At 32.0% G+C, this 12,644-nt stretch overlaps 2 protein-coding genes and 1 non-coding gene across 4 annotated transcripts; 1 reads left to right on the top strand and 2 right to left on the bottom strand.

Moving 5' to 3' along the window:
- Positions 1–489: 489 nt before the first annotated feature.
- Positions 490–573, top strand: TRNAL-CAA. The gene has a single exon. It is a non-coding gene; the product is annotated as a tRNA-Leu (tRNA).
- Positions 574–3,396: 2,823 nt separating this feature from the next.
- LOC123895866 lies at positions 3,397–5,142 on the bottom strand. Its single transcript, XM_045946340.1, has one exon. It carries the CDS (start codon positions 5,140–5,142, stop codon positions 3,397–3,399), a length of 1,746 nt encoding a protein of 581 aa, XP_045802296.1.
- Positions 5,143–8,407: 3,265 nt separating this feature from the next.
- Positions 8,408–12,123, bottom strand: LOC123897051 (protein PFC0760c-like). Of its 2 annotated transcripts, none has more exons than XM_045947547.1 (5): positions 11,936–12,123; positions 10,076–11,101; positions 9,695–9,944; positions 9,132–9,214; positions 8,408–8,652 (listed from the first exon to the last, which is right to left on the bottom strand). In XM_045947547.1, exons 2-5 carry the CDS (start codon positions 11,036–11,038, stop codon positions 8,581–8,583), a joined length of 1,368 nt encoding a protein of 455 aa, XP_045803503.1. In that variant the 5' UTR covers positions 11,039–11,101; positions 11,936–12,123; the 3' UTR covers positions 8,408–8,580. The 2 variants fall into 2 exon arrangements, with proteins under 2 accessions (XP_045803503.1, XP_045803502.1); XM_045947546.1 differs by having other exon boundaries at positions 10,076–11,089; positions 11,936–12,117.
- Between the last annotated feature and the right edge of the window lie 521 nt (positions 12,124–12,644).

The raw sequence follows: 12,644 nt of genomic DNA, 5'->3' as shown, positions 1-12,644 counted from the left end.
GGACAAAAAAAAATTAGTAAGAGGTTTGTTTTTGTTCATCTGTTCAATGATTTTTAAAATTAAAAATTGAGAACCAAACTATATCAATTAATTTTCAGTTTCATTTGGTTTGATCGGGTTTTTCTGAACTGCTTACGACCTTATATATTGGCATGCTATTATAATTGACGCACACAAGGTCAAAGATTTCTCATGTACTGTAGTAAGCAAACTCAGACAATTCTTAGGTTCTCCCATAAATGAACACATGCTAGCATGAGTCCATGTTCTTGATAGCAACAAGCAATCAACGACTCTTTCAAGCCAATCAGTCCGATGTCAAACCAAAGAATGATGATGATAGTAAAATACAAAGTACTATTAAAAATATATATAAAAGACAAATTACTTTCTTTTTTTCTTTGAACAAAGTACTTAAAATATATTTTAAATTGAAAAAAATAACAACGTTCTGCCTAAAATACACTAAGTTGAAAATTATAATAAGATGTCAGGATGGCCGAGTGGTCTAAGGCGCCAGACTCAAGTTCTGGTCTTCGAGAGAGGGCGTGGGTTCAAATCCCACTTCTGACATTTATTTTGTTTTTTCTCATTTTTTATGTTGAACAATTTCAAGGCTTGGTTGGGCTAAACTTGGCCATAAATTCCAAATAATTTACTTGTAACTTTTGGATCCTTTTGTCACCAACAATGTTAACCGTACCCCTCAATTTTTTCGATATATTCTTTTCACAATGATCATACTACCACTCAAACTAAATTTGACCCAATTCATTCAATTATAATTTTAAATTTCAACACAACTCTTAAGCCAAGATTCAAGAACAATTCCCATCTGATTCAAGCCTATTAGAACTTTGTTTGCTTCTTTTTTTTTTACATTAAATTAAACCTTTAACACCTACTCAAATCTCACATTATACCCCTTATTTTGTTTGTTTTTATTTTAAGTACACTCAAAATCATGAAGCCATGTGATCCAATCCAACTTTCCCTCAAATTCGATATTGTAAATCTTTCTCCTTGTATGTGTCAAAACAATATAGGATGTGTTTGTTTTACCCTTTTTTAATGAAAGAATCTATTTTTTTCATTTTAATAGTGTTCGTCATGGATTTTTTAGAAAATCATTTTGTGAAAAATTTCATTTTTAACTCTTGTTCGTCATGGATTTTTTAGAAAATCATTTTGTGAAAATTTTCATTTTTAACTCTAAAATGAAAAGCTAATCCCAATAGCTTTTTTAGAATCTATTTTTTTTTAAAAAATAATAATTAAGGAACCTAAGTGTAGGAGCTTCACATTTAAAAAGCAAAGATTTTTATTATAGTAAACCAACAGAAAGTAACTTTAATTTTCTTTAAAAATCTCTAAAAAAAAAATATTTAAATTTATCAAAACAAAATCATTTTTTTAAAGCTTAAACAAACTCACCCATAATTTCCTATATAAATGTCTTTTACTTTTTGGCATGTTGAATTCTTTAGACTATTATCATAATTAAAATTACATTTCTTTAGACTCTATAGACTAACATAATTCAAATTTCTTAAGACTATCTCTGTGAACAGAATTAAATAACAAACCATAATACTGAGTTCAATCTTACATCAACTTAAAATCTCAAAGTATAAGTATAGGCCTTACATTGTTGTAAAGTAAAACTTTTCCTAGAAAAACTTGTTGAAGAATAAGCCTTACATTGCTTTGAACAAAGAGAAAAGTGTATGTAATATGAAGATAAGAATGCAAAGCTTCTACACAGTACATGTAAGTTTAAGAGTGCAACCTAATAGGGTGGATGAATTAGGTTTTAAGACTTTTTGGTTATTTTAGAGATGTTTTGGATTCCTTTTATTTTTCTTGAAAGTTATGATGAAGATAATAACAATATGCTGAAAAATAAAAGAGAAAAGGGAAAGAGAAAAGCGACACAGGAGAATTATAGTGGTTCCCCTATCGGTACGTCCACTCCCTTCACACCCGCGAAGGAATTTACTATGTTAGAATCTTTGTTACAAGCAATCTTACCCCAAGACCCCCTAACAATCTTTCTAACATACACAAGATAGCACCCCACTACCTTTAACCACAAGAATCTTCACCAAACCCTATGGTGAAATTCTCATACAACACAAGATAGCACCCCACTATCTTAAACAACACTTGTTTCCACAACCTTGGAAAACAAGCAACAATACAAAGTTACAATGAAGAAAACTATGTATGGCTGTTATCAAATCAATATCACTTTAATAATGTATATATCTTAGTGCTCAGAAACCTTTTTGGATATGAAAATATAATCAAGGTTTCACAAGATATGTGTATGAAAGTTTATGAGAAAAAGTGATATTAATAACTTAAAAATATAGTGAATATGAAAGTTGTTCTTGATTGTAATGACCACAAATATATTTATAGAGGCTTTAGAAAATATCCATGAAGCAAGACAACTTTTAGAAAAAACTTATAATAAAAAGTTATGTTTAAAAAACGCAATGGTTCATAAAATATGCATTCTGTCCAGGACATATTAAGACTGTTGTTACGAACAGGCGATGTAAAAGGAACTGGTTTCAAAATTCAAACGTTGCACTGCTTTGAATTACCAACAGCAACAGATCATTTTAAAACGGTTAACGACCGAACAGATTTAAAAGGTCCTGACACCTATTTTTCAAAATCAGCTTTTTATAATTTTAAAAGCTTGCTTCATAGGACTTTTATATTCAACTTAGAAATTTATGTGTAATTAATTTTAAAATAATTTCTGAGCATTCTAAGTTATATATTTATTAAAAGTAATAAATCAAAGATAAGGACCATACTTACAAATAATTTAAATACTAAGTCTAATACTTTGGTCTTGATGTTGTTTCCTCATGTTGAGCCTCCATAAGCTTTCTTCTTTTATGATGTGAGTTTGTTATCATCAAAACCCAGCCAAGTTCAAGAAGGAAATCTTCTTCACAATCTCCCCCTTTTTGATGATGACAAACCATATCTTTTTGACATTGTTGCTCAATGAATCTCCCCCTATCTTGTATGTCTCCCCCTTTGTTTTGCAAATGAATATCCTGAAAAATTTTAACCACAAAACACAAGCATACAAGTATATACTCCTTCTCCCCCTTCTGACATCATCAAAAAGAAGAAAGAGTAGAATTTAAAGAATAATAATATAAGGGAAATTATATACAATATATATGAAGAAAAAGATTATTCACAATGATTTGATGTCAATGTTGATATCAAAGTGTCAATCTTTCTCAAATCATTTTTTTATTAATCAATGAAGCTTTAACGCTATCATACCATATGATCTTGTATCTTGAAGAAACCAATCTTAGTATGACAATTTTAGCATATGATCTTCAAGTACCTACAAAACAATTAATAATATTTTCTAGGTACCCATTTTTCTTTGGGTCCTCTTGGATTAGTTCCTTTCTTTATCCATATATACTCCCCATTAGGAACACCAATGTTCCTTACATAGCAAACATTAGGTGTATGGCCATTTATACCACAATAAAAACAAGTAGGAACAAAATTACTTCTATATCTAGGAATATAGGATTTCTTTTTAGAAAATCTTTTCTTAGGATAATGATGAACTTTTGGTGCTTTATTCACTTTCTCTTTGGTGGATTGATCAATTACCTTAACAAAGATAGTTTTACTTGTACTTGGTTTGTCAAAATTAGAATAACCAAGTCCACTTTTATCATTAGAAAATCTTTGTTGACTAAGGATATTGTCCAATCCAACTTGTCCTTTTTCATATCTTTCAAGAACTCTTTTCAATTGGACAATTTGGAAGGAAAGTGAATCACACTCTTTGCATGTAAAATTCTGTTTTTCTCTTTCAATATAACTTTGTTTTTCATTTTCAAAATTCTTTTCCATGGTGTCAATCTTTTCTTCAAGAGATAAAATTTGTTTCTTTTGTGTTGACACCGTTTTATATAGAATTTTACATTCATTAAGTAATTCATTAATAGCACCTTGATAATCATTATTATAAGAAGAAGATTTACTACTAATCTCTTCACTTTCATCATCAGAATGATGTGATGCCATTAGTGCAAGATTTGCATATTCTTCGCTCTCTGATTCAGATGATGAACTTATGTCATTATCATCCCATGCAATATAGGCTCTTTTGGGCTTTGACTCCTTTCTTCTTTTGAAAGTACTTTTCTTTGCAAGATTTGGACAATCCGTCTTTATGTGTCCTTGTTGCCCACATTCATAACAAATGATATTTTGTGTGGATGTAGATGCTTCATTCTTGTCAAAAAATTTCTTTTTTTTCACAAAGTTAGAATTATCATTATTAATAAGAAATTTACCTACCCGTTTTACAAGATGCATGAAGTCCTTGTCTTCCTCCAGATTATCTTTTCCATCTTCCATGGAATCAACCTTTAATGCAATCCCTTTATATTTTTTTTCTTGATTCTCATGCTTTTCAAGTCTTCTAAGTTCTGTCTCATATTCTTGAAGTTTTCCGAACAGCGTTGCGGAAGTCATTGTGGATAGACTTTTCTTCTCGGATATTGCCGTCACTTTTGGTTGCCATTCCCTGGTTAAAGATCTAAGCACTTTAAGATTAAGTTCATCGTTAGTAAGAGTCTTACCAAGTGCTTTTAAATGATTTGTCAAATGCACGAATCTTTTTTGCAAGTTGAGGATTGATTCTCCAGGCTGCATTGTGAATAATTCGTATTCTTGACTCAAGGTGTTCAATCTAGATCTTTTAACTTCAACGGTTCCTTCATGAGTTTCCACCAATGTATCCCATATTTCCTTTGCTGTTTCACATGTTGAAATACGGAAAAATTCATCCATGCTAAGTGCACTTTGAAGTATATTGATTGCCTTTTTGTCGTTGAGTGCTTTTTTCTTATCATCCTCATCCCATGAACTTTGGATTTTGGGTGTGCCTACACCATTTACAACACTCATAGGAACAAATGGTCCTTCAGCAACGGCTTTCCATATACCATCTCCTTGTGCTTCTAAATGTGCCTTCATACGAATTTTCCAAAAATCAAAATATTCACCACTGAACAATGGGGGCTTGTTACTGCTACCACCATCTCTAAAAACTGGTTGTGAATTTGCGGAAGCCATTCTGGATCTTTTAGGAACAGGTTACCTATAACCCGCTCTGATGCCAATTGTCAGTTTAAGAGTGCAACCTAATAGGGTGGATGAATTAGGTTTTAAGACTTTTTGGTTATTTTAGAGATGTTTTGGATTCCTTTTATTTTTCTTGAAAGTTATGATGAAGATAATAACAATATGCTGAAAAATAAAAGAGAAAAGGGAAAGAGAAAAGCGACACAGGAGAATTATAGTGGTTCCCCTATCGGTACGTCCACTCCCTTCACACCCGCGAAGGAATTTACTATGTTAGAATCTTTGTTACAAGCAATCTTACCCCAAGACCCCCTAACAATCTTTCTAACATACACAAGATAGCACCCCACTATCTTTAACCACAAGAATCTTCATCAAACCCTATGGTGAAATTCTCATACAACACAAGATAGCACCCCACTATCTTAAACAACACTTGTTTCCACAACCTTGGAAAACAAGCAACAATACAAAGTTACAATGAAGAAAACTATGTATGGTTGTTATCAAATCAATATCACTTTAATAATGTATATATCTTAGTGCTCAGAAACCTTTTTGGATATGAAAATATAATCAAGGTTTCACAAGATATGTGTATGAAAGTTTATGAGAAAAAGTGATATTAATAACTTAAAAATATAGTGAATATTAAAGTTGTTCTTGATTGTAATGACCACAAATATATTTATAGAGGCTTTAGAAAATATCCATGAAGCAAGACAACTTTTAGAAAAAACTTATAATAAAAAGTTATGTTTAAAAAACGCAATGGTTCATAAAATACGCATTCTGTCCAGGACATATTAAGACTGTTGTTACGAACAGGCGATGTAAAAGGAACTGGTTTCAAAATTCAAACGTTGCACTGCTTTGAATTACCAACAGCAACAGATCATTTTAAAACGGTTAACGACCGAACAGATTTAAAAGGTCCTGGCACCTATTTTTCAAAATCAGCTTTTTATAATTTTAAAAGCTTGCTTCATAGGACTTTTATATTCAACTTAGAAATTTATGTGTAATTAATTTTAAAATAATTTCTGAGCATTCTAAGTTATATATTTATTAAAAGTAATAAATCAAAGATAAGGACCATACTTACAAATAATTTAAATACTAAGTCTAATACTTTGGTCTTGATGTTGTTTCCTCATGTTGAGCCTCCATAAGCTTTCTTCTTTTATGATGTGAGTTTGTTATCATCAAAACCCAGCCAAGTTCAAGAAGGAAATCTTCTTCACAGTACATTCAAGTAAACTAAATTTCCTTCATAAATTATATGAACAAAGAAGAATATGTGATGACCCTTTTCAACGCAAAGCTTCCACTTAGTACATTAATCTAAAGTGAATTTCCTTCATAAATAAATATTAGGCTACTACTTAGTTGCTGCTATTGTTAGTTGTCTAGGCACAGCCAGAATATATACCAAAAGGTTAGTACATACTACATAGTATACATGAAGTCAGCATCAACTAGCAAATGATTCAAATGCAGGAAATTTTGTGAACTAATTAATGAGGGAAACCTTAGCTGAGACTTGTGCCACAAGAAACTATGAATATCTTAATAAACGTCTTGTGCCACAAGAAACTATGAATATCTTAATAAACGTAGCAGACCATTGTGACCCTCATAACAATGGCTGCATTGACATGACCTCAGACATTAAGTTTTGTCAATCCAAAGGTATCAAAGTATTGTTATCTTTAAGAGGATACAAATTTCTTGTCCAGGTGTTCTCGACGGAATAGATTTTAATATCGAAGGAGGCTCATCAAACCAACATTGGGGCAATCTTCCCACATTCCTTAAAGGGCATAACGGGAAAATATTTACATAACCGCAGCTCATCAGTGTCCTGTTCCGGATTCATTTTCTCTTACAACAGGCCAATAAAAAGAGAGTATAATTAAGAAAATGTATTTTCTCTTTCCCAGTTGAATGGCAAGGGAGAAAACAAAATTTCTTTTGTAATAGTAATAGCTGACAGTAATGAAGGATAAGGAGAAATATTGGGCGCAAATAGAGAAGCTTTATATTAGGTTTGTGACACCTAAAGAGTTTACATAGAAATTTCAGTCATCAAGTTGGAGAAGACTTGATTGTAATAATGAACTTGTTACATCAATGAATGGAACTTAGAAAATAAATCTGCATATCAACAAGGCATAAACTCATAATCATGATACTAGTGCTTAGCAGTATATAACTTGCATTATGATGTTAAACTAAATTTGACGCATGGAATTCGCACGTGTAGAGCAGTGAAGAATCCCGAGTTCAACTCCAAGTCTCTGAATATCAACGTCTTTGCAACTACCAAGTGAGTTGTGCTTATAGGACAACAAAAATATATTTTTTATTAGCATCAAATATTACTACCTCTGTCATCCATAAATATAATTGATGTGAGCACTTCAAAGTTTGTTGGAGCCTGATGCAGTCTAATGATGTCCTATGCAGCCGTTGCACTCACTATGTTGTGACATATTGATGCAGATTACTTTGATTTACAATCTCAGAGAAGTTGCGGACACCACCACAACCGCAAATATTGTGTCCACATCCACATGGGTGTTTTCTGTTCTTCTAAACAAGTTTCTAGGCTCAAATACAAAAAAAAATGTTGTGAGGATCTGGGAGGTTACTGGTTATGTTCTTGTTGATGCTATTAATGATCAAAGTTGTGCATTGACATATATGCAGAAATCTAAAACGACAAATAAAAATGAACGGAGGGGGTGACTATTTTGAGACAAGGAAAAAGTGCAAATGAAACATTTTTTATGAGACAAAAGTAAGTAGTACCATATATATACTTGTTGCAACTCTAATCACAAATAAATAAAAGTTTACTTGTCCCCGTGAACTTAGCTCAGTTGGTAAAGACATTACATTATATACGTAGTGGTCGGAGTTCGAACATCGGATATCCCACTTATTCACTAAAGGGTGGAATTTCTAACCATTAGACTATTTGACTAAAATATAAAAAATAAAATAAAAGCTTATTCTATGTTAGATAAAAAGTAACATATGATCAATAAGCAAGTTGATAAGATCAGTTTATACACAAACTCAAAAGATTAGAGAAATATTTTGGGTTTTTCTTTCTTTTAACTTGTGTGTGAGATCCACTTGAAAAAGGACCCTTCCAACGTAGAGCTTGGCATATGGCAGTAGAAATAGTGATTTTTTTAAGGTTCAATTTCTCTAATTTTATTTTTTTAACAGCAAAAATATGTATGTATGTGCAAACCATTTTCCTCTAATTCTTAATGGTGCAGCAAAAGAGACAAAAAAAGGATCAGAAAATTGGAAAGAAATTCAGCTACTGCATAGTACATAATGTGTCATAGTTCAGTGATAAATTTAATTGCACATCAACATTTGTTGCCTATCTAGATACAAGAGATTCCATTTTTACATTTTTCGCAATATCTCCAAACATTTTTCGTCAAGCCAAGGCTGAAATCGTCCTGGGTGGTTGATTTGCTGCAAAATTGGACAGACAAAAGTATATAAAGACAACTTCCATCGCAGGCAACCGTAAAAAAAAACAAGACAAAAAACTTCCATCGCAAGCAATTAACAACAGTTAGCAGAAGATGTATAAGAAACTCACATATTCACCCGTGTTAGAAACAAAAAAATCAAAACTGAATTATGAAACAGTGAACCAAATAAAACTCTACAATAATCTAGTGAATTGAATGCAAGGCTCTTTCTAATATGCACAAGTGAACTAGGTCTTGTATGGTACACTATTATGATTGGTGGACCTTTTTGTCTAATGATGATAAATGGTGTTGTACAGTGCAAGACTCATACTTGTGCACCAGTACCGTAGAAATGTCTGCATGCAAAGTTTATGTGAAAAATATACCCTAGAGGTTCATCGTTTAAGAAGAACGATCATACCCCATTAAGGATCTAATACTGGAGATTATGTGAACATAAATTTATTGGCTTACTTTCATGTAGAAAAAAAATCCACGCAAGAGAAACAAAACCCTATGCTTTTCCTTGGACACCTCAGCAATAGTTTTGGCTATATCTGCACAATTATGAAACAAATATTTGATAGAGGCCAGAAGATTATAAAAGAGTTGAGCATAATGAGAATAGAAGTTGAAAATCCGAAAAACAAACTACAAATTGGAATATAGACTGAAATGACACTCTTTCAGCAAAATCTAAACCAAGTATACCGACCGGTGATTAGAAATCAGTACTAGCTAGTCACAGAATGAGCCAATGCTTAAAAGGTAATCTACCTTGACTAAAGAGAAATCAAAGATTCCTCTACTGTTATGTATTAAGTTCAATAATAAATTAACTCACAAGTTCATCAGCAAATTATATTATTACAATACGATGAAAATGAGAGTTTTGTAATGCTAGCGGTGAGGATTGAATCGAGAGCAATGAATCTTGATTGCATAGTTAGGATCAAACTTTATGCTACCATTTTTATTCATAAATGAACGAAGAAATCTAAGAAGTCGGAAGAATACTTGAGAAAATATGAACCTACCAGGGTACTGATCAAGATAAGATTTGCAAACACCTTTAGAGAGATATGATTTAACCACCCCCTGCCGTGTTTCTACATGGCGTTCTTTCAAACGTCGCTTAGATATGTCGAGCTTAAGGAGATCATACTCTTCTTGGTCATAAGGCTTGTCAAGACATTCCATAAGACTTCTCCTAAATTGAGAATCATAACATGCAGATATTTGCATGTTGTTGTGCATGTTGTCGGGGTTCATTTCTTCTCCAAAACACTAAACACAAAGAGCATAAAACGTTAGGAAAAACGATAAAAATTAACTCGTTGCTAATTATGACTAATACAGATACACTGTATAAATTTTTTTTTGAACAAGCTACACTGTATAAAGTTGAAGATACTTACAGATAAATCATATGCTTTTGAAGAAATGAACGGAGTGTTTTCACAAACTGGAATAGAATCCATAACAATTAGATCAGAATCATAGGAATTACTCCTATCCTCCACATTGGGCGTGTTTGTGGGATTCTTAACACGAAAATACTCCTCCTCATCATCAACATTATCCTCCACTTTAGGAGTATCAAACGCCTGATCAGAAACTAGTGAGGTTCGCCTAACACTTGACCTTTTTCGTAGTAACTGATCATCTTCATCTTCTTCTATTTCCTCATTGACATTGTCATTGCCAAAGTCGGCGTCAATGTTTGAACCATCATTATGATTACTAGCACAATCAATTTCAAAATCAGGATTAAGTGTAGCCAGATAGGATGCGTAATCTGGATCCACTTCATCGCTATCACCACTCTGATTACTAGTAGCACTATCGGCTTCGACATCAGGATTATATGTAGCTAGATAGGTTCCGTAATCTGGATCCACTTCATCACTGTCACAACTCTGATTACTAGCACGATCAGCTCCAATATCAAGGTTACTATTAGCCAGATAGGCTCCATAATCCGGATCCACTTCATTGTCACCACTTTGATTACTAGCACTATCAGCTTCAATATCATCATTATATGTAGCCAAATAGGCTTCGTAGTCTGAATCCACTTCATCATCGTCATCACCAGTATATGTAGCCAAATATTTTGCCCAATCTTCATCTATTTCATCATCTATCGCGTCATCTATCATATGATCCTTTTTATCGATTGAAACAGATGTATTTCCACAAATATTTGTAGTTGTCCTTGTAGCACTAGCAACATGGTTGTTCTTCAAACTATCATTTCTGGCCTCCCGTCTCCTCCATCGCCTTTCTAACCTTGTTATTTTATCGTCAGGATGACAACTTTTTGAATTCTCACTAATATGAGAATCATCAAGGTTAAGTTTGATTAAAGCATGCTTCATTTTTCTTGAATGGGAACAATATCCTCCTTTGAAAGGGGAAAGAAAAACTCACTGTAAAACTCACTGTAAACGTTAGTAAAAAACAGAGAAACAATCAATTTTCGGGTTACAATTGATATCTTAAGGAAAATATTTATCTACAAATTTAAAGCACTCGTTGCCATTGACAGAATTCATATACAGTCCTATAAAATAAAGGTAAGTTGTTTGTGTTCAAGTTATTATACATTGCTTTCACAAGCTATCTTGAAACATTATGAAAATAAGCTGAAAATAACTTATGAACATGTCATAAACTATTTTAACAAGTTCTCCAAACCGTCTGACAGACAAAGTGCTCATATATACCATTAAATAAGCTCACATAAGTCAATCCAAACATACCATATTTCTATATACAAAAAATGAAATAGAAAGAAACTATTTTCATATAAGCTACAAGACATTGTCATAAATTATCCTAGATAGCAGTGGATACATGTTATAAGCTGTTTTCATAAGCTCAAATAATTTGATCCAAACAATACTTAAATCAAGTATGCTCCCCTTCTGTAATATTTTTTTTTCAAATAATAATAATAATAATGTGATTGACAAAAAACACCTACTATTTTTTTTGTTAGGTAGTCTAGTGACTAGAATTCCACATTTTAAAAAGTAAATAATTGGAATGTCCGAGGTTCGAACCCCATCCCCTGCATATAAATATGATATCCTACAAACTGAGTTAACCGGGGGGACAAAACACATGCTATTTTTTTAAGTATTTTAAATTAAAAAACTATGTATTTTTATTTTAAATAAACAATTGCAATAGTTTAATTGAGCAAGAAATACAAGACAACATTGTTGTTTCATGATAATAGAAAAGGAAGAAGTGAAGAGTAACGCAGTTACCGAGGAATGTATTTGTTGGTGGTTGAGCTCACATTACAGAGAATTGGAGTGAAACTGAAACGAGGGTTTGGTTTTGGATGGTGAAAAAGAAATCAATGACTGAGGTAAGAGAAGAGTAAGAGACAAAAACAAAATTGATTTATTAGGAAAAAAAACAGTTCTTTCTTTCTTTCTAAATTGTAACCTTTGCTTACCCAGACAGAGATAGGGTTTTTAAGGCGTTAGATTTTGTGGGCTCTCACATCAGTTTTTTCACGGTGGGCCCATGCTTGTTTGCGATTTTTTTTTTTTTTTTTTCTCTTTTTATAATTATTTATAGATATATGTCTTTTGTTTTTTTAGAGAAAATATTGATTGGGTTCTACAAAAAAAAAACAAAAAAAGGAAAATGTTTTTTGCTTTTTATTTTCTGATGTATCAAAAAAAAGAGTATCAATTAAGGGTATCTAAGAGAATTTCATAAATTAATGATACGGTATTTTTTTTTTTTTTTTTATCATTGGAGTTCCATAAGGTGGCACATTGAGTATCAAAATTGATGATATCGGTAACTTAAATAAAGTACCGTATTATCAATTTAATGTTATTATTAGCTTCCATATATGTCAAAATATTACTGTTGACATTCAATGACCAGATCTTCTTTTTCTTTTTTTACTATAGGAAGGTTTTATTTCTTTATTGCATTTGATTTCATAATTTTTCATTC

Source organism: Trifolium pratense, linkage group LG7, assembly GCF_020283565.1.
Source record: "Trifolium pratense cultivar HEN17-A07 linkage group LG7, ARS_RC_1.1, whole genome shotgun sequence".
Lineage (NCBI taxonomy): Eukaryota > Viridiplantae > Streptophyta > Magnoliopsida > Fabales > Fabaceae > Trifolium > Trifolium pratense.
Note: the sequence above shows the minus strand (reverse complement) of the source record. Positions and strands in the feature narration are given on the sequence as shown.

Excerpts from the sequence above, each read along its gene's own strand:
- LOC123895866 (XM_045946340.1), bottom strand. The coding sequence starts at position 5,142 with ATGGCTTCCGCAAATTCACAACCAGTTTTTAGAGATGGTGGTAGCAGT.
- LOC123897051 (XM_045947547.1), bottom strand. The coding sequence starts at position 11,038 with ATGAAGCATGCTTTAATCAAACTTAACCTTGATGATTCTCATATTAGT. Across the intron at positions 9,945-10,075 it reads CAAAAGCATATGATTTATCT|TGTTTTGGAGAAGAAATGAA; the intron begins GTAAGTATCTTC and ends CTTTGTGTTTAG. Across the intron at positions 8,653-9,131 it reads GATTTTTTTTCTACATGAAA|CAAATCAACCACCCAGGACG; the intron begins GTAAGCCAATAA and ends CCAATTTTGCAG.